General features: G+C 45.1%; 1 protein-coding gene across 14 annotated transcripts in view; it reads left to right on the forward strand.

The window, feature by feature from the left end:
• Positions 1-24,494, forward strand: part of TCF7L2 (transcription factor 7 like 2) — a 182,880-nt gene that overhangs the window by 56,212 nt on the left and 102,174 nt on the right. For all 14 annotated transcript variants that reach the window (XM_074592607.1, XM_074592612.1, XM_074592613.1 and 11 more), the window contains exon 4: positions 8,128-8,229. In XM_074592607.1, the coding sequence (XP_074448708.1) occupies positions 8,128-8,229 (102 nt within the window). The remainder of the gene's footprint in view (positions 1-8,127; positions 8,230-24,494) is intronic.

The following is a 24,494-nucleotide window of genomic DNA, read 5'->3' on the forward strand; positions in this document are numbered from 1 at the left end:
CTCTTAACAGAGCTGGAAAGTTTTAAGGGAGGCAAGGTTCCCCTGGAGCAGCCCTTCTGTTACAATGGAGGTAGTTCAGTGCCGTGATCTCTGTCTCTGACGCGCTGTCAGATATTTTTACCATCTTTATTTAATGGGGAGGAAAGGAATTATATTTTATAGACCATAAAATGCATTCTTGGACTTCATGCAAACACTAGTTACCAATTGTTCTCTCACCCTCTGGGAGATTGCCAGGAAGAGAAATTAAATGTGGGTCTGTACATCAAATTGTTCGGTGAGTCTTGGGGGCTGGTTTAGCTTTGCTGAGTCTAAACAAGCCGTATCTACAGAAAGACTTTGTTGAGATTTCATGACTGACCTATTCTTTCTCTAATGGAAACTCTATGCTTGAGTGGAACAGAACAGGTTGCAGAGAAAATCTGGGGAAAGTAGTTTGAAGATGAAGTTTTTTTTCCTGGCTTAAAGTAAGCAGACAAAAAGTTTTTTCTTGTTCCTCGACTGAAATTATGCTTTTATTTGCGCCTGTCTTTTGGAACAGTACTTTGTAGACATCTAAATAGTACTCAGCCAGCCTGCTGATTTGTGCAGTGAGGGTTGTGGAGGCTTTCAAATTAAATGTGAAAAAAGTAATGGTGCTTTCCCAAGCTCCACCCAGGATCGAGAAACACTGCCGGCAGTTGTTTTGCGGAGATACCATGTGAACTGCAGAAAATAATGCTGTACTTCTGTGTCACATGAACACTCTTCCTCTTGTAAAGCTAAAAAAATGATTTTTTTCTAATTCCTGTGTTAGCTGATTAGCATTTACTTAGCTCCTTTGTGCTCAGTATGAATATCCTAGAACTCAACTGTTGTCTACCAACCTTGCATTCATTGTAAGCAAAAAAACCTGTTTTACTTCAGTATTTCAGTAGAACTGATGGAAATAATGCCTTTCATCCATGTCAGAATGAGCAAATAATGTTCTGAGTTTGCTTGAACTTTCATAGGCAATAGTTTTTAAGGAAGCTTCTGATTATTCTCTTCATCTGTCTCCCATGGCAGCCTCTGTGCCCATATCACTGCGTATAGAAAATGGGTGTAAGTAGGGGTGACATGCGGCAGTAGTGATGGGCTCTAGATGTTGTATTCCATCTCACCCAGGATGTGGGAGAAGAGCTTTGTGTGCTTTGAGGGCACGGAGCCTGGTGATGAGGTCAGGAGAAGGCAACTGATCCTGTGCTTCTGGGATGTTCTTCCATTTCTGCTCGCTCTGACAGCTCACCCAAGAGGGAACTGCAGTCGTCGAGGTCCCCATGGGGCTCAAACAATTTCTTTGTGCCTTGTTCCTCCCCAAAACGGGCATCTTCCTTGCTTTGGATTGCTCTGTAGCTTCAGTGAGGCACTTCCAGCTCGCAGGATTTCTGCTTTCACGTATCCCTCCTTCGAGATGATCTCAAGCCATTTAATAGCTAATGCATTTCTATAACTTTCAGGCTGTGGAGGACTCTGCCTTCTCCTTTTTTATGCCCTAGCAGTGCTTCAGCAATGTGACAAAGGCATGGGCAAAATATGAAAATGCGCAACTCAAGGCCCCAGTTCCAGGGAGTCCTTGTGTATTACTGGAAGGGAAGGAGACAAGGTCACTCGAGTTCTCCATAACGGGGAAATTCAAGGCACAATAAGTGTCTTCAGGAATACATCACAAGATGGTTTGGCAGATACCAGTGCTGGTGAATAAGTGGTTTTTTTTAAATTGGGAAAAGGACTTAATGCCCTGTGCGCATGTGTCTGTGCAGGTACACGACACTGACCAGTTCCTTTTTTTGGTGCCACTTTTTCCCCATATCTGCGTTTTATTTAATAATTTGGTTTTGCAGTGTTGCAATAGTTTAAAGGGTGATATTAGTTTAAAAAAAAAAAAAGAAGTGAAGATATGTGATATAAATACTTCCATGTTTTACAATTTTATGCTTTCATTTCTTGAATGCAGTGGGGAAATCGTTTGCGTGAAAGGATCGGTCTCATTGAAATGAGCCTCGTTGCGCTCATTTTTAGCAGCTCCCTTGTGCCTCATCGTGGTACATTAGATATTCTGTAGAAGGGCTGAACATTGTGGGTGGTGTCTATTACTTCTCATACGAAAAATTCCAGACATTGCAGATCTGCAAGAAATAGGAGGCCCTTTTAAAGTTCCTTCAGTTATTTAAAATAAATCCTTCAGATTTTACTCTCATACTGCACACCTCTACAAACAAGGTGGTAACTGAAGACCAAAAATAAGGGGTGGAGGTAAATTTAGGGATGGAGTAGAAGCTGAAGGTCTACTTCTAAATCCTTAGAGGCTTTGCCTTCTGACTTAAGTGGGGACACTAGTAGGTTGCAGACCTTTCTTTGTAGGTACCAAGATGAGTGTCCTCTTGCAACTATTTTTTCTTGTCTGCAGAGAGCAATTACAATCTCATTAAGCTCCGTGTTTGTTCCTATCACCTTCCCCATAAATCTCAACCCACCCCTCAGCATTGTGCTCTCCTGTGTTACTACTGAATTACCTCTGGTTAAAATTTGTCTAGATGTCCCCTCCCAGAAGATATGCTAACTCAATACTGGAGAAAATCCTGAGCTTCAAAGTGATGTCCAAGTGCGTACTTCCATGTGATTCTGCAGCACTGGCCAAGGGAGAGACTAACAGCAAAACTAGGATCAGGAATATTTCTGTTTGCATGGTGTGTTGAGATCCAGGGGAGAGAGCAGGCTCTGGAGGTGGAAGTATGTTCCCATGGTTAGGAGAGGTATTGGAGGCCCATGGCATCAAGCTGACTCCAGGAGCACTGTTCCTGCTTGTTTCAGTTCCTGGGAGCTAATAAGTACCAGCTGCAGGAAACCTGAGCTGGAAAGTGTTGTGCAGCTTTCCCTTCGTTTAAAAATACGGCGTATTTTTTTAAAATTGCGTTTATGTATTTATATGCTGTGGGACATCACTTGTAGGGCATTCCAGCAGTGAAAACAATAGTGTGACAAGGGAGCGGGTCCAGGTTGGACACTGGTGCAGGAAACACCTGCAAGCTCTGTGCCATCCCTTCCATCGGGGCCGTGCCGCTGCGAGCCCGGCCCCAGCACAAGGGGTGGCTGCTGGCTGTGAGTAAGAGTTTCCACCAAACTCCTCTAGTCTTGGATGTGAATTCTAGCTGCTTTTGACCAGCTCTGCTGTGAAGTCTTGGGAAGGATGTCTGTTTGCCCCACCAGTGCCCAGGAAGGCAGCTGTTTTGGGTGGTATTTGGAGGGGTGGGCATGCAGAGCTGTTCTCAGTGGGTCCTTTGCAGGACCTTCTGGTTGCAGATGGGAGGTGTGGATGTGATCCTCATAGGAGTGGAGGGCAGAGTGGTGGTTTTGGGGTTTTTTTGGTGTTTTTTTTTTTTTTTTTTGTTCCCCTTCTACAGAAAAAAAAATCTGGGCTGTTCAAATCATTTGCCTTTTCCCTTGTGCTGACAATTTAACAGCCTTTTTAAAAGCTTTGGTTTCTCTCAAGTACGCTCGCCCCATACGTGTTTTAATTTTTGTGTAGAGGCCTGGAGCTTAACAATTATTTTGCTTAAGCTCTCTGAGACTTGCCATAAAACTTTTTTTTTTTTTTAAAAAAAAAAAACACACACACATGCTAATGATCCCCATCAGATCATATTGTTAAAAAGGGAATAAAATACTTAGGCCAAGATGACATTATTTAAAAAAATGTTAAAAGCCGGCCAGCAGAGCCCATTTCAACAGTCTTGCTCAGAAATAATTTGCACAGATTTGTTAGAGTTAATTTGTTGAAAAGTTCAATGTTTGTACAGGCAAGTCCTAATTTCCACACTGAGACACAGAAGCAGGAGAGGAGCGAGCGTGTGTCCAGCCTTCGCAGGAGCAGGATGGTGGGAACTTCCCTCCCTCCTACCCTGCCCCCCCAGTGCAGGAATGTAAAAGCAGTGTCAGAAGGCTGGGAAAGTCAGCTTTGGATTTTTGTGGACTCCTTGCAAATCAGAGGAACCGTCTGGCTCAAATCTGCATTTAGGGCCGAGAGAAGAGGATTTCCTGCTATTTAGTTGCTTGAGGAAGGAAAGGATTTACCTCTCCGCTGTAACAGGACTTAATTTTTCTCCTTCTTTAAGAAGAATATCGCAGTGCAGGGCAGCAGTAGTAAACCTGCGAAAGCCATCATGCCTCTTCCCCCCCTTCTTCCTTCACCCTCCCCACGCCGTGATGCGACTCCCCTCCTGCCCAAGCGTCCTCCCAGCCCCGGTGATGGCTTGGCGTCTCCCTCCATGGTGAAAGAGAGAGTTGTGGAGGGGGCGGCTGCTGCGACGTCGCTCCCTCGGACGGCTGCCGCGCTGGGCCCGCCATCTGGATCCAGTTAGCTCTCTCGGCAGTAGGGCTGAGTCTCATTTCCTCCAACCAGTAATGTTATATAGGCAGTGATCCTGTTCTGCCCTAACATAATTGAAAATTATGTGTATTGTAGACTCGCAGCGCTGAAATGTAGACTCGTAAAAATCTGTGGCTCAGGTAGCCTGTGGAGATTGAATTTGGCACACAATGAAGCTTTTATGTAAAGTAAGAATTATAAGCCACCACATCAATATTGTGTTACAGGCATGACAATTCTTGGATGAGGAGGCCTTGAGTCAGGCTCGTCACCTTAAACAATGCTAATATTTCATATTTTATCAACAGGGCTGGCATTTTGAAGCCAGCAAATTCGATATTTTTTCTTTTGCAATTGTCCCGCCATTGAAGCTGTGGCTTCGTTAGCTTGACGCAGGCGTTGGCTGCGGGCTCTGGCCCTCTCTGTTTATCTGACGGACAGAACATCTTGCCCTTGGCGGGGCCAGGATGCTGCTCTGGATCCTGGCCACTTGGTAGAGCTTGTGGAAGTTGCTTTATTGACCTTTGCATGTCACTGCTTTCTGTGGGGGCTGTTTATTTTATTTTATTTTTCCCCCCACTGGTGTATTACCCACTGGAAATGGAAGCTGTCCATGTGTGTGCTTGTGTGCAAAACTGAGCCCTCTGGGTTTGGACCATTCCTGCTGGGCTCCACATGCTTGTCCAAGAGGAGAAGCAGCTTTGGCTGCATTTTAGCCCTTGCGTTGGAAGACTTCTTGGATCCTCTTTGGCAGGGTAAGAGAAAGACTTTACTGAGAGTCCAAACTAAGGGTTTTAAAAGCAGTAAAGTAAAGTAGCAGTAAGATCTTGAGAAACTTTCACCTTGCACTTAGGCTGGTCAGCTGGGTGTGGGAGCACCCACGCCAAAGGTACGGGCTCTTCTGAGATCGAGGTGGAACAGGAGCAACCATACCTTCTTGCTCTGTTTCTTTTAAGGAAATTTACTGTTAGTAGAAAACAACAGAACTGGCAGTCCTGAAGGCTGTGTAATGCCTGCAGTAGTTACTGACTGGACGGGTGTGATGTGAGCTGGCTCATGCCACTGTGCCGGTGCCTCAGTCTGCCCTTGGGGCAGTCGCAAAGAAGCCCGTGCCTTTCTTAGTCTGTCTTCTAGGACAGCTGCTCTCCTGAGCTCCTTCATGGGTTGTCATGGTTGTGCGAATATTCCAGGGTTGCTCGTGACCATGGAGTGGTCATGGAAAAACAAGGGCTGTTGGTTTATTTTGGTGGGTAATGCCTTAGTGGCCATTTCCTGAAACACCATCGGTTGAGCTGGCAGGTTCTTGTAAGTGCTTTAGCTGTGGTAGCAGTAACTTCTCACTCTCCAAAATGGTTGTGGAGTTTTGAAACGTGTACTGTGAGGCACACATCCTGTGAGGACGTTTTTCTTGGAAGAAGGGAAAAATACTTCACTAGCTGGCTGGAAAACCTGAGGAAGCCAGTAGTACCTGTGACCCATCAGGACCCTTTCTGCAAATTCATATGCACCTTTATGTGGTGGTGTATCGATCACTAAGACAACTGATGGACTCTAAAAAAGTAGCAGTTGACTTGTTTAATAGTGCCATCTGCAAATCTGAAATATATCAGATTTCCCCTCAAGTTAAGACACTCTCAGTCGGCTTAGGTTTTGGGTTCATTTTCTGTGCAACTGGTTGCATTTTTAAGCACTTCTGGAAACCACAAAGGGTTAGAAAGTTACTTTAACATCATCTCAACTTTAAAATTTATGTTGTGGTCACCTATATTGAAGAGCAGGGATTTGATACAAGCCATCAAATATCTGGAGGCTTACAATCGAGTCATAAGAGTTAGAAATGTCGCTTACGGTAGACCAGTTCTGGCTTGTTTGTGTTTTATTTCTTGTTTTTAAGAAGTGCTGAAACATTCTGGTCCACATTGCACAAATCCCAAATGTGAAGATGAATAAAAACAAGACTTCTTGGAACTTAAGGAACTCGTATGGGGCACAAATCCAGAGTATGGGTTTGTTTATTTGCATTCCAGTAGCTCAGAAATTTCAGGCCCTCCAAGCGATGGGAATTGGTAATGCATCCTCCTGCTGACTCCTGCTTTTGGTCACCTCTGTGCCCAGGGTCTTGCAGCAAACAGGCCTTGCATGCTAGCGAATGTTTTGCATACGTGAGCAAATGTGATAGTGATGTGCTGAAAGCATGGAACGAGATCTCCTTCCTTCCTTCGTGGAGATTTAGATACGGCTTCCGTTGTTTGCCTGGGGTGGCGGGGGTTGTTTGTGTGTGGTTCTCCTTCAAGATTACTCTTCTGAAAAAAAAAAAAAAAACAAACCAAAAAAACGGAATAGATAAACATAACGATTTCTCTAGATATTTCTAGGAATAGATCTGTTAGGTCAACCAGAGTCTAGCGCTAAATAGGACCTTCTGCAGTGGCCCAACAGATGCTTTTTGTAGTTCTAGGAGGGGGCTGAAGGTATGTGGCAGTACATATTTCTTCCAGCACGATATAGGGCTTTTAGAGATCACGTATTAACCAGTATGCCTAATTGGCACAGTGCAGCACCACGTGGAGAGAAAAGCTTGGGCTGAAATTATATTTAGATATACTGCACAGAAGTCTCATTGGGCTAACTGATTTCTCCGCAGGGCTGCTCTTGCTCAGAATCGAGCCCTTCTGATACAGCAATCTGGGTACCAGCTCGAGACTTCACCGGTTAGATGGAAGCCTTGAGCTCCGCCATGTGATCTGGCTGGGGTGTAGTGGCTGCCCCAGTGAGTTTAGGGAGAGGACACGCACGCCTGAGTGCAGAATTTTCTGTTGATATTTGATGCTGGTTAAATCCATGGGAACGTTCTGCTCCTTGACGTGTAGTTAAGCTTATTTTGCTTTTGAATCAACACCCCCTTATGCTGGAGACCACCTGCGTGTATTCAGCCTATCTGCTGACGGCAGTGACATAAAGAAGTTGTGGCTATCCCCGTGTGCCTGGCCAGCGCATCTGAGCCTGAGTGCACCAGGCTCTACTTGGTCTTGGACATCATCAACCAGAGAGCTTATTAAGTTTGGCCTTGTAATTGAATAAGTTACACTGTGCAAGTCCCTTAAGGGTTCTTCGGCAGAAGATTTCTCTCCTGGTGGTGATGAGCAAGAAGAAAATAATCCATGGTGACCTCCAGAAATGGTGGAAAGTAGAGAAAATAGATGCTAAGACCCAGCAGTGCTGGATCTTTTTGGGGTAGACCTCTGCCTTTAGGGCTCATACAGTGCCAGGAAGCCAGAGGAGTTGACATTGTGCATTTGTTGAAAGAAGGCTGACAGATGACCCGTTAAATAATGAGATCATATTCTTAACCCACGATACGTGTTTTCGCTCTCTTGAGACTGATAATCCACCTTCCCCTCCCTTGTCCCGTCCTCTCCATAGTTTTGGTATTTTGTCTCTGTGTGGGTTTCATTCTTCTTTGAGATTTTTTGTTACAGTTAATAAAATCAACATAATACTGTCTTTGCAATCTGCCTTATTTTCTTATTCCTGAACTGTAATGTGACGGTATAAAATTGTTAGTGTTCTGCACAGATTTTGTCTCCACAAACATGCAAAGTCGTCTTAATTTTTGTTTCAGTTCCTTGCATAAATTTTAATTTATATCTTTTTACCCATGTTACCTAAGATTTGTTATTTTTTTTGCCTTTCTTTTCTGAACTCATTTTTCTTTTCCCATTTTTGTTTCCTCCATCCAGTATCTGCAGATGAAATGGCCACTGCTTGATGTTCAGGCAGGGAGCCTTCAGAGTAGACAAGCCCTCAAGGATGCTAGGTCTCCATCTCCAGCACACATTGTTGTAAGTAAATGCAGAAAGATGTTCTTCCTTTGTTTTTATTTATTTTTTAAAAAAAGCATTTGACCGTTTTACATTAATGGCATTGGTTGTCATCAGTTTTCTTTTACACAAACCAACAGAGAAATATTTCAAAACAAACAAAAACCATAATGAGCCCATGGTAAAAAGAAGGAATACATTTGCTATTGCTGGGCCGTTTATGAAATTATCATTCATGACGCTTTGCTCTGTGCCTCGTAGGAGAGCAGAGAGTTGAAAATGCTCTAAAATTACGTACTGCAGAATTACTTAGTGGCAGTGAAGTCTGATCAGACCAGTTTACACATCTGACTGAATGTTGAACTGAAGAGAATGAAGAGACACTTTTGGGAAGCATTAAAGAAATAAAAAATGAAGGCTATTCTATGGCCTTTACCATAAAAAAAAAAAATCTTTTGTTATTGCAAAATTTTGAATGAAAGTTTGTGAGCGTTGGTCAGCACTTTACCTGGGTGAAGGCTCAACAGAGCCAAGCTCAACAAGAGCACATCTCCCTTTGTGTTGTGATGACTTTTCGTTTAGCATGAAAAGTGTTACCAAATGTTTAGTACTTATCTGCAAAGTATAAAACTCTGTTTATAATAAGTAGCGTTGCTAAAAAATAGCTTTTTTTTTTATGAACTTATCAGTTAACTTTTCAGATCTTGGTTAGATTTTCTTGCTTCTATTGTGAAAACAATGTTGATTTTGAAATGTTCAATACGAATTTGCATGAGGGGGTTTGGGGGTTTATTTTATTTTCTAAAATAGTATCCGTAGAGGTCTAAAAGGAAACAGTTTATTTATGTGGTGTTATGCAAGAGGGGCAGTATACGCTGGCCCATCCTCACCCATAGCTCGTGTCAGCGCCGTTTCTGGTTAAGGAGCATCTTAGCTCTGAGCTCTCATCTGGTAAATTTACCTCTGGAGAAGATGACACGGATTGGTTTAGAATATTTCTTCCGAAGTACTTTATCATCAAGTTTTACATGATGTTTTTTTTTTTAATAACTTTTTTTATAACCAATGGATGACAAGGTGAATCCCAGGAAAAGAAGTGTTGCTTTTTCTTTATCTTTTGCTATATGGTCTAAAGCTGACGTAGCTGGTAGGTCATCCAAGATAGACATTTGTTTTATTAGAAATCTAAAATCATACTAACCATTTCTGAGGAGCTTCTTTTTCCGATGTTGTCTCTCTTAACTAACTTGAGGAGTGTCAGCCCTTTGCTATGAGTGTCTTTAGTTCTTTCTTTAAAAAGAAAAAAGGTTTCCTACCTTTTAGAGTCCACAGCTTCTAAACCATCCCTCAGTGCAGCAGAGAGCAATTGGCACAGGACTGGTATTTGCTTAGTCAATATCTGGCACTGGTTGATTCACTTCTCGAGAATGACTTTGCTTTTCCTTCTTGTCCACGTGGGCCATCACTGGAGGAAGAGATCAGAGAAAAGATGTTTGGCTGGTTATTTAGAAATCTACAGCCATCAAAACCTACTGTCATCTGAGTAAGAAATGGGGCCCACAAGAAAGGAGGCCCACAAGAAAGCTGGAGAGAGACTTTTGACGAGGGTATGTAGTGACAGGACAAGGGGTTATGACTTCAAACTGGAAGAGGGTAGATTTAGATTAGATATCGGGAAGAAAATTTTCACTGTGAGGTGAGACACTGGCACGGGTTGCCCAGAGAAGCTGTGGCTGCCCCATCCCTGGAGGTGTTCAGGGCCAGGCTGGACGGGGCTTTGAGCAGCCTGGTCTGGTGGGAGGTGTCCCTGCCCAGGGCAGGAGGTTTGGAACTAGGTGATCTTTAAGGTGCCTTCCAACCTAAACCATTCTATGATTCTATGAAATGAACCAAAGTAACTTCCTTATTTTAATTCTCTCTCTTTTTTTTTTTTTTTTTTTTTTTTTTTTTAATGCTGTGCTGGAGGACCTACATGAGGGATGGGAGTGTTCTGGGGCTGGCATGGTGGAGCAGTGTTGGGCTTGCAGGAGGTGATGGCCGGGGAGCAGGAGGTTTCTCCTGCCTGGTTTGGCTGCAGCCTGGGAGGACAGGCTGAGTTTGGGGGGTGGCTTCACTGGGGATCACCTGCACGTCCCAGTGCTGAGCATCCCCTGTCCTCGAAGCCTTAGGAGAGCAGGCGCTTGCCTTCAAAAGCCAAAGCAGCTCATTGCGCCGGGGACTGGCCAGGGTCCCGGCTCCCCAGCCCTCTCCAGCCCCTCCACCTGGGTGCAGACAAGGTGGAGGCGAGTGGACAACACAAATACACCAAAAAAAAAGGGGGGGGGGGATCAAAAATCATGATCACTTTGGAAAATAAGGGGAAACCTGTTTCCAAGGAGGCTGAGGCTGATCTGCCATGTATTTTGACCGTTTATGGGGTTCTTGTGGGTCTCTTTAAAAGCTGTTTCACTCTGCTATTCAATAAAAAGCATATTTACCATAGCAACCACTTAGGCCGTGAGGAACATATACTACCTCTGAGATGGAGGCCACCTTCCAAAAGAGCCACAGCTGGCATTTGTAATGTGATCTTTTGTGCTACTTACAATGTTGGAGGGAGAGGAGGCGGAGGAGGGAGCGGAGGGGGGAGCAGTGGGGTTTTGGGGAGGGGGGGTGATTCTACAAGGTTTAATGTTTATTTCTAGCAGTGAACTGTTTTGCCTTGTTCTGTTAAAAAAAAAAAAAATAAATAAGCGGCAGCTTTTTCCACCCTTTTCCCTGGCATCCGCCCCAGGCCACATTAATTCTGTGGAGTAAAAATGGTCTTATTTTTGGTAAATAAAGTTAGAGCAGGTAATGGCATTCCGGGGAGGTGAAGTGGCTGCAGATGCCAGTTGGCCTGGGATGTGTCAGGTTTCTCTGGTGTCCCCGTTTGTCACTGCTGTGCCTGCCCACAGCACCTGGGACCTGGTTGCTCTTGCATGAGGCTTTACACCCATTTCTGCACACGTGAAAACGCAACTGATCTTTTCATGGAACAATGAGAGGTATTTCATGGACATGCTGAAGTTTTGGTGCAAGCGTAATGTGTAATGTATAGGGATAGAAACTGGTTTTCTACCCACACTGCTGCATCTTGTCTGTCTGCCAAGTGTACCCGTGCCAGTTTTTCATCTTGAAATCAGTTGCACTGCCCTGAAGATCTGTAGGAAAACCCTAACACCTGCAAATAATTTCTTATCTTCCCCCTATCTCTGAAATTGGGATTTGAGACTAATCTTTATAGGTGGATTACAAAGAGAGGAAAGGAGATTGGGGGGAGGGTTTCTTTTTTCTCTCCCCCCTGCCTTTTTTTTTTTTCCCCTTCCTTTTTCCTTTCTTTTTTCTGTTTTAACGTTCTTGCTTCTCAGTTGCTTGGCTGTGACTACTACGAGCTCCGTGTCAGGGCTGCAGCCTTTACACCCAGCTCCGATGAAACTCCCCTTGGCTTCAGCGCGGGTTTTTAGCTTAATGACTCGAGGCTGCAGAACATGGCCGTCTGTAATGTCTTAAGTAAAGTCTGTACTATTTGTCAGCCGTCCTCCTTTCAGATTTGTTTAAGAACATTAAGTTAAGACTACAAAAATCGAAGCAAAAGACCAGCATGAATAATTTGGCTGGATTGCCCCCAGTGCTGTGGGCTGGGTTAATACTGCTTTTCATGGTGCTTGAGAGAGTCTCCAAGGCCCATAATGAGAAACAGAATATTAAACTGAAATTATGTTCAGCATGTCTTGAGGAAGGTACAGCATGAGGCTCCATTTAAGACCATTGCATTTATTTGCATTTAGGTGCTTCACTCGTCTTGTAAGACTCTTGCATCTTGCTCTGGCACAGTCATGCTGCTTATCTGTGTCCAAAGGTGAAAGAAAACTGGGGAAAAAATTGTTTTAATAGTACGCTATTAAGCTTGCTAGGTCAAAATTTTGAATTCAGCCTGCGGATAGTACTATTATGAGGCTGGGATATTTTTTTAAAAGGGTTTTTATGGTTATTTCCCCTCTTTTTTCTGACCTTTGATTTCATTTAAGGCATTAAGACTTTGTTAGCAGAAAGTTTTTTGGGTGTAAAGCTGGGTGCCTTGCATGCTCCTCTAAACCGGCAGGGTGATAGTTGTCCTGAAATCCCACGTTCAACGTGCCCCTGATGAGCTCCACACGTGTGCTGCCAGTGTGGTGTTAAGGGTGAGATCTGGGTGCCCGAGGAGTGGGATTCTCAGGTGAACGCTTTCTGTTGTGGTGTGGACAGGCAAGTGAAAATGAGCGTGGTATGTCTGCGCAAGGATCTCCAAAACCTGCTCACTGCAGAAAGCAAGCTCCTTTAAAACCTTTTTTTATCTGTGCATGCATTCCTACAACCTTAAGGAGAAAACCAGTGCTGTTCTTCCCTGTTCTCTGCAAAGTAAATAGTCTGACTCAGCCATGCCCTGTTTTGGGCAGGAGTATGGGTGAAAGACCAGTTCTTGGGATCCTGCCTCCTGCTGTCTCGGCTGTACAAAGACTTGCTTTTTAGCTTCCTTTGTACCGGGCAAAAACTTTCTGAACCCAAAATGGAGGCGGTTTGGTACAGTAGATTTCTTACAGAACAGTTAAAGGTTTAAAAAATTCCTGCATTTTCTTTTGTAGGGCAGGCCTTTTGAAGTAAATGTAAATGTTACCTTGGGGGAGGACTTCTAGTACTATTTGGCCTGGGTTTTCTAATATGTAATGAACACAGACATAAACTAGACTGAATCCCCAAGAACAAAGAATCACTGTGCAGTAGTGTATCTAATTTTTTTTTTTTTTTTTGCTTATGGAGGTAAAAAAAAGTGTTCTCAAAACATAATATGACATGGAACACTGAAGGCAAAACCATCTGAAATGTACTCTCTGTTCTCACTCTTCAACACGCCTGGAACAGCGAGTGTCGGGGACCGCTGGGCAGTTTGGAGGGATCAGGGGTTGTTTCCCAGAGACGTTAGGGTTGGAGCTGCGCAGTCTGCTCTGCCTGGTCCCTAATTTCTTTCAGTCTTGTGTGGTTTGCACTTTACGTGCTTTGAGAGAAAAGGCAAATACCTACAAGTAATCTTGAGGTTTATCTTAGCTAGATTTTAAAATCCACCCTTCAAACAGGCCAGAAATGGGGTGCATCGACCTATGTGTGGTCCTGTATGTACGGAGCCATCTGGGAGCATAATCTTGCAACTTCCAGTCTCAGTGCCCCAAGAGGGCTTTTAAAGCTCTCACTTTGTTTGTCTTCAATGTTTTGTTGTAGAGAGGCTCTTCTTCCTCTGCAGTAGCCTCTTGAGATGTTCCTGGATTTTAGGCCGCGTGTGCCCATGATGGGACACCCTCTTCCCTGGAGACCTGCAGGGCGATCCGCTGAGCACGCAGATGCGCTGAGAGTTGGGCATCGTTCATGTCAGTGCCTGGTATCAAGAGGAGCACGTAGGTGTGGAGGAGGAGAGGGCTGTGTGTCGGGGCTGCACTGGTACCCGAGCAGTCCCTTACGGCCAGCAGGTCACGCCTTGGCGCATGGACTCAACACACAGATCCCCGAGACTCACGCTGCAGAAATAGCCGTGCAGGCTTAATTGGAGAGCTCCTTCAGTGACTCTCTCCCTTTTAAATGCTCTATACTTTATTTGGCTAATTGCTCTGGCAGTTGCAAAGTAAACAAAATGTTTCATTAATACATGCCCAAAAGTGTGCAAACATCTTGTCCTGAATTTTCGGAGCTGCATGGAATTAAGCCACAGAACAAATTAAACTTGCTGAGAATTTTGTGGCTAAGTCTTTTACCACTAATTCCTTTTGATTTTTCGGCGGGAAGGGTTGTGTTTAAAAAAAAAAAAAAATAATAAAAATCTGTGTTCAAACCTGAATGTTTAGGGCTAAGTATAGAATTCATCTACTAGCAGCCCAATAAAATTATTTTGGACGGATTCCTATAAAACACACACATTGTATTCAGTACCCACTAAGTATGAATGAGAAGCCTAGTGCTTGGTTTGTGTAGAGCACAGAAGTGTGGACTCCTCAAAAGTAATTCACTTGGTAATTTGATATGCTTGTCAAATAATTCAGACTTCAGGAGACTGCTTCATGCCGTTGTATTTACTCTGTGGCACAATGTCCGGCCTGTACAGACCTTATTTAGGTGCTGGAGGTAACCCCTCTGCTTTATCGTGGAGACTGGGGAAATGTGCAGGCTTGTAGCTCTTACTGTGAAGTGAGCAGGAATTTAATGCCTCTGCAAACATCAATCAGCACTAAAGCACCTTCAGAAGACACCTTGGGGCTGGATTGGCAGCTGTGATGGATTGTCACGCTTGGTTGTAGTCAGGAGATCTGTGAGTAGCTCCAAGAACTCTGAAGTATTTGGATGTTGGGATATTTCAGCTGTGAATAAATGCTGTAAAATGTATAGGACTGCCAGCCCCAATTGTTCTAGCATCATGAGTCAGGCCTCAAAAGATCGTGAGGATTGGTGGGGGTTTTTTTTTTGGTGATGTTTTTGTTTGTTTTTCTGTTTCTTAAATAATACATTTTGTATCCTCTTTATTTGTTCTCTGGTTCCTGAGCCTGCAGGGTATACTCCGCTCATTCTCAAACTCTTCTCTACAGCAGTTCAGGAGCTTGCTGTGTGCTGTAAGTGGAGGCTGAGGTTCTTCCCTAAACACTTGACTTCAACGCTACCACACTTCAAGAAAAATAGCAAGTATTGCTAGACTGGCTATAAAATTGCAAGAATTAGCAACCCTAAGCGTTGCTGCAAGAGAAGGGAGCTGAGTAGGGGTTGAGCAATCTGTTGAGCATCCGTTTCTTGTGAACTACCCAGCTGGACTTTGGGAGAACCTGGTCCTTGGTGCCTGGGAGGGCTCTGATTCATGGGTGCTGGGGCGGCTTGCCTTGAGATGGCTGCAGTGCTCCCCAGGCAGGGCCAGGCTTCTCTGACGTTACCGGAGACGGCTCGGCAGGTCGTCCTGAAGCAGCAGGTTTATAGCCCAGGATGTAATGGTGAACCAGCCTTGGCTTTGATTTCCTGGAGGGGCCATGCTGCAGCTCTTGCTCTGGAGCAGGAGCCCTGAGATCTGGCATTTTTGGTTTGTTGTGGCACACCAAAATGTATCTGGTGTCTCTCTCTCCGACATATCTGAGTATCAGAACTCTCTGGGTGAGGAGGAGGCAAGATGAAAGCTTGCTCATCAGAGATCCTCAAAAAATACGTAACTATGCTGCCTTCAGTGTGGCTGGAAGCACATCTGCTGCAGGCTTCCCTCTTGTATCTTTTATTTATAAAATGCCCACTATGTCCCAAATGTGACACGAATACAAGTGCCTTAAGTTCTGTTTTGTTCTGCCCAGCTAGTTTGGGGTACTGTAAAACTGCAGAGAGCAGCCTTTCAAGGTAGAAACCTGCACTGGGAAGATGGTTTAGGAGTGTTTTAGCACCAAGGAGCCCAAGCTGTGTTTTGGATTCAGTCACATGGCAGTGTGTTAATGCTGGAGCATGCATGTTAAATTAACTTCTAGGGACTTGCGTGGGCCTAAAATTAAATATGGGGAAGCTGTCAGCTCTCCTGCGCAAGGGCGGTTGTGCTGAGAGGAACAGGTAGAGCACAGACGGTCCCTCCCCGGGGCGTGCGGGAGGATGCAGCAGCAGCAGCTTGGCCTTGGCAGCGGGCGAAGAGCCGCAGCAGCGCCGGGTGACGCCGGAGAGCCAGATGGGTGAGCCTGTCAGATCAAAGACGACGTGTGCCCAGGGTGGCCGGCTTGGCAGGGCCGATCGCCGCAGGTCCTTCTCCCTGTCTGCAGCTGAAGTTTGTGGCTGGATTCAATCTGGAGCTTGGAGAAGTAGGTATTGAATAATGCAGCCTGGTTTGGAGCCAGGGCCCATGCCGACTGGAGCAGGAGCAGCCATCGTGTGCAGAGCCGAAGATTTAATGGGTACGATACGGCCCCGGCACTGTTGTTGCCCAAATTTCTAGAACCGCAGTCTTTGCTTTCCAGTGCGACTCTGGGCTTGTTGACGCAGAGTGGAAAAGCCCAAATATGCAGTTGAAGTAGCTGTCTCAGAATAACTATTCCTCATTATCTCTCCATGCGGCCACTCTTATTCAGCAGTAAGAGGTCCTTTGTGTGGTTTAGCTTAATCCGCTTTGGAAACGGATTAAGCTAAATCTCACAAAGAAACTCTTAGTGCTGAATAACAGTGTCCACACGGAGAGATAATTCGAAATAGTTATTCTGCATTTTTCAATTCACACTTGAGCCCTTGCACAAAAACTTCCCCATGCAGACGAGCCCACTTGAATAGGAACCTCCTATTTTCTGTCTAAACAAGGTCTGTGTACTGTGTCCAGGTGCTGTAGTAAAGAAAACAGCACGTCTTTATCATTAAAAAGAAAGGAAGGAAGCTGGCATTGCTGGGCTCAGGACCATTTCTTTGCCAAGTTGCTCAAGCCCAGGATTATTGCTCTTCTCACCAGTTCATGCGGTTTGGGATTCTATTATTCATGGGATACTTCACTTTCTGGACTGTATACGCATCTGTACTCTCTCCTGTGGAAGAACCTGGAGCTGCCTAGTAAGCCCGTGCAGAAAGAGAAGGAAGGATGCTTTCTCCTCTGTCCTATGCAGACCTATTTGGCAAGGGACAGACCCGTTTTGGGAAGCCTTGGGAGAGGAAGGGATGTTGCAAATAACAAGGAGCAATGCCTTCATAAACCTGTCTCCCACCCCTAATCTCTCCCCAGGCAACGGTCTGTGCCTGATTACACAAAAATAATCTAGAATTTTTTGTCAAACAGATGTTGCTTTGAATCTGTAGCAGGCTGGTTGCAGGGGACCTGGCCTTGAAGCTTCGCTTGTACCTGACAGATACTGGGGAGCAAAATCATTTTGCACTTTCCCGAGATGGGGAAACATGACTTGCTTCTCTGTTTTTACCAGCGCGGCCAGAAAGATGTTAAGTTTTCCCAAGGTGATTTTGAGAAACTGATGATTTCCACATCTGCATTTTAGAGCAAAAAAACCCAACCACCCCAACCCTGCAGCCCCACAGGAAAAACAAAACAAAAAAAAAAGAAACCGAAGTAGTTTTTGAAATCTAAACCTAAAATCCAAACATGTATCAGACCTTGGAGGAAGATTACTTTTGGTGGTGTTAAGACCCTGCATATCCGTGAGTGCTTGTGTCAGATCTAACTTAGGTCTCATCCCTTGGAATTAGGAAGTTTGGGGGAGCTGAACCAGTCCTTCCTGACGCCGGCAAGCAGCCGCTCTGCAGCCAGGCTCGCCTGTGTCGCAATAATATGTACATGAGGGATAGGCTGGTAGAGGGTCCTGGGTGTGCATGGTTTGAACCCGTGTGTGTGTGTATACAAGAGGAAGGGTGCTTTCTGACTAGCCTCCCTGATGGAATTCAGAAGTAACAAAACTTTTGATTTTGAGTTTGGTTTGGTTTTCTTTTTTTTTTTTTTTTTCTTTGGCAGGAGGGAGGGAAGTGTGGAAGTGTGTGTGGGGTTTTTTTTTTGTTTTGTTTGGTTTGTTGTTTGTTTGTAGGTTTTGTTTTGTTTTGTTTTTTCAACCCTATCCCTCTACCTTCTTATTGTGCAAATGAAGGATCTAATGGTGTCCTTGGGCCTTGCGGTGCTAGCCTGCAGAAAGAGGTGGGTCTGTGCTAGTTTCCTAGGAGAGGCGAAGGGTTCCCTAACACGCATTTTTCCTGTTGGCAAGACTCAAAGACTTCTCGACTACTATTACTGTGGAAACTAGCTTCCCCTTCCCCTTCCTTTTTACTTTTTAGGCCTTGATTCAAGAAATCATTAAACGTGAGCTGATGTCCATCTGTGTTCAGGACAAAATTTAAGTGTGTGCTCGAAGTATTGTCTTGTATAGTGACACTTTTTCCTGAGTTGGGGTGCTGGAATTGAGCATTTATATGAAATAAAGCCCCTTGCTGAGCGCTGGTCGTGGCTTCTGCCTGTGCCCCAGCTAGCAAATACTAAGAAAGGAAAGGGAGGGAGAGAAGGAATAGCATGTCCTGAGCTCTTCTCCCCTGGAGCTTGTCCTCGTGCTGACCTATTTCTTCCCAAGGCTATAGGAGAAGGAGACACCCTGAAGGAGGGTTTTGGTCTCTTGTTGCTCATCCTGCCCACTGGGAAATGCATGAAATCTCTGTGGTCTCCTCCCCTGGCTTGAAGGATAATGTCGGAGAGGAAAGGCAAAACAACACAATTTTGCCCCATTGTATGCCTGCAGAGCTCTGCGACGTCAGTGTAGCACGTTGCGGGGATGTGGCTGCCCTGTAATAAGGAAACGATATTTTATGGAGGAGAGCAGAGTGAAGGGACCTGAAAGCCTGCAGACTTTCCTAGTGTGCATTTACAGCCGTGAACGCTTTCCCTGCCAAGCAGCTGCGTGGAAGCACTATCATTAGAAAACCCCAAATGGTTGCAGTGCACAGAGTTTTTTCCCTGGCGGCAGAACTTCTGTTGCTGCATGTTGGACATGTCTACATGGTTAATTAATATGAAGCAAGCAAGGGTTTGAATTGCTAAAGAGGTAGCTGCTCCACGTTGACTCTGCATCTCGATGCTTTTCAGGCATGCCGGGCTTTTGGGAGGGAAGTCATTTACTGGACATGAAGTAACCTGCTCTGATGGCCAGGACAGGTTACCTTGGGATAAGCTCTGGTGTGAATCGGAGGTGTGCCGGTTGCTCCACACTTGCTGCCTGAGGGGTAAACGTGAGGTAGCAGATGCCGTTTGGACTGAAGGTGAAGTTTGCTCGTGTCTGTGTCCAGAGCTGAGCGTGTGGCCGGGCAGTTACAGAGGTGCTGTAAGACCCTGGTGAAGCTCGCCCTGCAGTAACTTGTTCTGCTCGTCATGCCTGGAGCACATCGAGGGAGCGTCTGCTCCCACCATAGATGGACTGTTAAGCTCCATTCCTGCGTAGGCGATGGTGTGGCCGCCTCAGATCGCCGCGCTGAGGAACCTGCAGGATGAGTAAATGGTGAGAAAATGTAGGGGAGCAGCCCCAGCACTGATGGGAGAGGAGAACGGCTAAAGAGCTGGCACCGTGTTCGCTTTCTGGCTGACTCGCCCAGGCTCCTCGCCTGGGTACCAAGCCGGGCTCATGGCTCGTGCATTAAAGCATCATCCTGTTCCCGTTCGCTTGTGGTTGGGATCAGGTGCCTTAGTCTGAGGTTGGAAAATTAGGGATCCTTCCCTTCCCAAGCACCATCCAAGCCTGGTGGTGACATCTCTCTCCCTGCGGACACTGTGTTTCACTGCTGTGATTGCGCCAACGAGCAGGTCAAAGCGCTTGGTGCAAATTAAAGATAATTTTGTTTTCACTTTATTGTCACCTGTGTTTAAGAGGCTCTAGTAGGCCAAGCTACTCTCAGAAAAGCGGGTTGTTGTCCCTGCCACAAAGAGCTCGGGTCCAGGAGAGCTGGGGTCTGTGAAGCGCAAGGTGCGGTTTGGTGGTGTGATGGCCACCATACGCTCATGTCCCCTTCCCAGAAGGGTAATGTGTTCTGCATATCAGATCACGGCAAAGCCAGGAGCGATGTACAGCTCCCCTGACTCCGAGTTCACAGTCCGAACTGGTAGGCTACTCTGTCTTTGACATGCTTATTTAATGCTGTAATTGTCTTTGCGTATTTTGCTGGAAGAGACTAAAGGCCAAAAAAAATCCAGTTGCTCACCTGTCCTTCAGCACAGGTGAGCTTTGTGCTTTTTCCTCAGACATCTGTGAGACGTTTAAAAGAGAACATGGGTTCCTGACATCAAAGAGTTAATAGCAGTGAGTGTGGTACAATAGCTCATTAGGACTTAAACGTGGGCTGCAAACTCAGAAATCTTGATAATTTTGGTCTATAAGGACACTGAACTTTCAACCCTAGTTCAGCAATAATAAATGCCTGTTAAGTAAGGCTTCCTTTTATGAAGAGAGGGTGGATGGATGCATTTCAATGGGCTTTAAAAGTATTGCTACTCGTTTCGGTGTCTGCTGGCCGAATGCATCCGGGCATGGGAAGGCATTTCAAGATCTGCACAAAAAGCACTTTGAAGTATAACCTTTGTGAGCGTCTTAGCTAAACCTGACTGCAGTTGGAAGCAGCAATTTATTTATTTATTTATTTGTAAGTCCTTTTCTTTTAAAGTTGCTTTAAAAAAAAAAAAAACACAACACACACACACAAAAAAAAACAACCCACAAAAATAAACCTGTGAGCAATTAAATGAAAATGCAGTTTTGAAACTTTGACCCGAAGTGAAAGGTGGTGGTGGCGTATGTTTGGCTTTTGGTGGATGTTTTCATAACCAAATATATTGGTGTTGAAGTCTGAAAGCAGGGGAAGATGAAGCTGCGCTCTGGGATGGAGTTTGGGCTGTTGCTCAGGCTGACAGCCCTGCCACCCTGGAGAAGGAGGACTTGGGGCACGTAGCTGTTCTCCAGCCCATGCCGGCTGTGCCCATAGGAATTGCAGTGAGGAGCTAAAAACTTTTTTAACAGCCCTTTCATCTACCTATAAAAGGATCCTGCAGAAGTTATGGGGACTAAGATTCAAACCAAATCACGAGTGACTGCAAGTCACAACTGTGTAAGTTGTGATCTTCCTTGCCTTGAGTTTGCAGGTCTTGATCCAGGCGGGCTTCTGCTGAGGTCCTACGTGAGACTGACTCCGAGTAGCGTGCGTGCGTGTGTGTGTTTTACCTCGCCTCTCGGAGAGCACGAGAGAGACCTCCGTGAAGAGAGTGACAGGGTTTGATATAAACCAGCAGGACTGCATTGCTGCCATTATTCGACAGTAAACCCTTTCACAATGCCATATGCTGTGCATTCCAGCGCAGCGGCGGAGGGTGTGATATAGTTAAAGCACACTCGGCAAACAGGAAACGCTGGTGACCGCTGTGTGTGCTTTTCAGGGAGATAAAGTATTGAGAGCGTAACGAGAGAGAAAGAAAAAAAAAAAAAAAGTGCTGGGAATGGGGGGGAGAGGCCGGCGGGGGTGAAGGAGAGGGATGTATTTTGGGCCTGACGCTCTGGTCATTATGAAAACGCAGGCAGGAAATGCAGCGAAACGCAGCTTTGCTCCGAGATGTTTGTTTTACTCCATTATATGTTATTTTCTAGTTTGCTGCTGGGTACTGGGAGTGGGGTGTGGTTTTTTTTTTCTTTTTTTTTTTTTTTATAAATTATTTTCTTTTTGAAGTTCCTGCCACTCTGGCTTAGTACCCAACTCCCTTCCCCTCTACCCTGCCCCGCTTAATAATCAAAGGCTATTTTAAGGGACTAGAGTACAGTAATACATACTTCATACCCCAGCAAAATGCGAACATTAGTATTTAACCTAAGCGTAGTTATTTTTCCTGGCAATAGCTCTGCAAAAGGCATTGCAAAGCCTTTTTTTTTCCCCCAAAGTTAGGAAGTCGCTGTTGCAGGGCAGGGAGGTAGGCGGGGGGATGGGACCAACAGGTCCTGAGATGGGGAGTCTGAATCATAAACACGCCATAGCTTTAATAAAATAAATGAAGTGGAGCCTTTTCAGCCGAGGGCAGACTGTATTGGGGCAAGCTGGGCTTTTAACGTTGGGAGTGAAAATTGACAGGCTGAGAACTGGGACATAAACAAAAATGTCAGTCCCTGGGAGTCTTGTTCACTGGACAATGTCTCAATTGTTTCCGTGATTTTTCGCAGGCAGCAGGGGATAGTGGGAGATTTAACTCTTTACAGGCCACGCAGGCGCTGGAGGTGCTCACAGACTGAAAAAGTGGTGGAAAAGAGCATTTTTTTTGTTTGGAAACGATTAAGCATGTCAGTGGGTGATAAGGAAAGGTCACACTGTTCTCTGCATACTTGTCTGCTGTTCAAGTTGGGCTTTACGCTTCTTTAATTATGTTTAGAGTTCGCTGTTTGCCTGGAAAACTGGGGTTTTGTTTCCACTTTTTTGCTTTTTAGCAGGAAAAGTGATATTATGGGGCCAATCAGTAGATATATAGGAAGTAGGGAAAGTGTGTGTTAAATTTTAATTTTTATTACTATTTCTTCATTAAATAGCTGACAGGCAAGTTTGGGTATTCTAAGGCTGTCTAGATTACTTGGAACAGGCTGAAATGTGAGATAGGGAATGCCCTTTATTTTATTAACCGCTTTACAGTTTTGCTTAAGTCTCAAAATAAAAAGCCCATCTTCAAAGAAGGCAGAGGAGAGACGAGGAGCTTAGTTGTCTCATCATACTTTTGCTTTATTTATTATAAAAACAAACACTGAAACCTGTTGCATACCAGCCCTGCATGGGCAAGGTTCAGAAAGCAGTAACTGGTAATTCTTTACTCATCAGGTTTTGAATGTGCGTTTTGTTGTGGGTGGGGGGGAGGAGGGCGAGGCGGCAAACCGAAGTTGCTTCTTCAGGGCGCAAAAGCTGTTGAGGTTTATTTGCAGGAAGATAAACCTGTTTTAATAAAACCTGGGTCTTAGTTGAGTGAAGTTGAAACATTTTGCAGGCTGGAAGCCAGCTTGCTTGGTCTGCAGCAGCCCGGTATTAAAGGTCTGGGATGTGCTGAGGTTGCTTTAACTTAATTTATGGAAGAATAACGTATCTTTTTTTTTTTTTTTTTTTTTTGTCAGCGCATCCTCTGGCTGCTTTGTGTTGGGATGCAATGTTTGCAGCCCCGCACTTTCTCTTGCTTTCTAAATTTCTGCCCCCATCCCCTGCCTGCACACAGCTGTCCCTGCCTGCTGCGGGCGAGCAGGATGCTGGGAGCATCCGAGGGCTCTCTGCTGCCTTCCTGCCGGGCAGGATGTGGCCTCCGCCGTCAGTGCTGCACACCGTAACGCAGCAAAACTTGTGCTCGTGGGCAGGCTTCTCCCCAAACTCCTGGTTGGGACATACTTTCCCCATCCGTGTTACACAGGAGAGGGTGAGCTGGTGGTCTCCAGATGCTTCCTTGTGTTTTTCACACTGATGGGGGAAGGGAAGAAGGTGAAAATAACTGCGGTGTCCCCTTTGAGAAAGGCTGTCTCTAAAGACCAGAGGAGGGCAAGTTGCTGCCCCTCTTAGAGTCTGGCCAAGACTGGAGATGCTGGGCACTGAAAATATGCGCCAGCTCCTCCGTGGAAAATCTGGCTCCATATGTGTTTTGAGTTGATGCTGGTTGCAGAGATATAGAAAACAAAAGTTGTTGACATGTCGGAGCAGTTGATTCCCCGGGTAAGTATCCTAAGTAGAGCTGGATTTAATAATTTATAATTAATCATTCGTGCAGCGAAATGAATTGCTCTTCCTGTTAGTTGAGGATCACTGAAGAGATCGTGATTTTTCTTGAAACTCTGTTTGTTGCTCATGCACTGGTCTCAGCATTTTGCTTTGGAGATCATCCACGAGCCGTTCTTCAGAGCCGGTTGGTGTTGGAGCTCCTCTGAGCAGAGATGGGGAACATGTGAAGTGTTTCCGTTCCCTTCATTGAGCAGCAAATGATACTCTTTTAATTAATAAAAGTTTATTTTCCATGAAGATTCTCCAGTACTTGCATAAAATTCACCGTCTTGGCAAGCGTCCTTACCACTGAATTCATTTGCTGGTGTAGTCACAGAGAGCGGTTAGATTTGTCAGTTAATGAATTTCTCTTATTTGTTACAGAGCAGAGTGTAAAACTAATCTAGCTCGGGTTGCCCTGGTTTTGTGCGTTATATAAACACAGAAGGGAAGAAATCAGCATTAGTATTTCGAAGTATTTTCTTAAGACTGTTTTGAAATTTCCACCCCTTTTTAGTCATGAATAACAGTCAACTTTGATTTGAAAATAAACTCATTACTGATAATAATAGCCTACAAGAGTTCTCTGCTTCCCTGTTCCTCCTCATCTCCTAGAGAGACTTAACTGCTGTTCCAGGTGAAACAATGCTATTTTCAGTGCCATTGCAGAAACATGTTCATGAGATGTCCGCTGTACAGCCCATCTATCCATTTAGTTGCCATTAGTACTTTTCAGGGCCATCTTTTCCTAGACATCCAAATCAGCAATTATTTTCTAGTTTAGATGAACCAGTAGGTGGGGAGAGGTGGGGACACTGAGGAGAAAATGCTCAAGTACATGCGTTGTCTGTAACCCTTCAGCTCAGTTGTTCAAGATGAACAGCATCTTTAATGTCTGCTTATGTTGCTAGGTGCCACAACAAGGGTTTCGATGAAGCGTAGGCAGCGGGGCACCTGCTCTGCTTTGTCTGCCACCGTTGCTCTGCGACATGCCTGGGGGAGCCCGTGGAGCTCGA

This window comes from Larus michahellis, chromosome 6, assembly GCF_964199755.1.
Source record: "Larus michahellis chromosome 6, bLarMic1.1, whole genome shotgun sequence".
Taxonomy (NCBI): Eukaryota; Metazoa; Chordata; class Aves; order Charadriiformes; family Laridae; genus Larus; species Larus michahellis.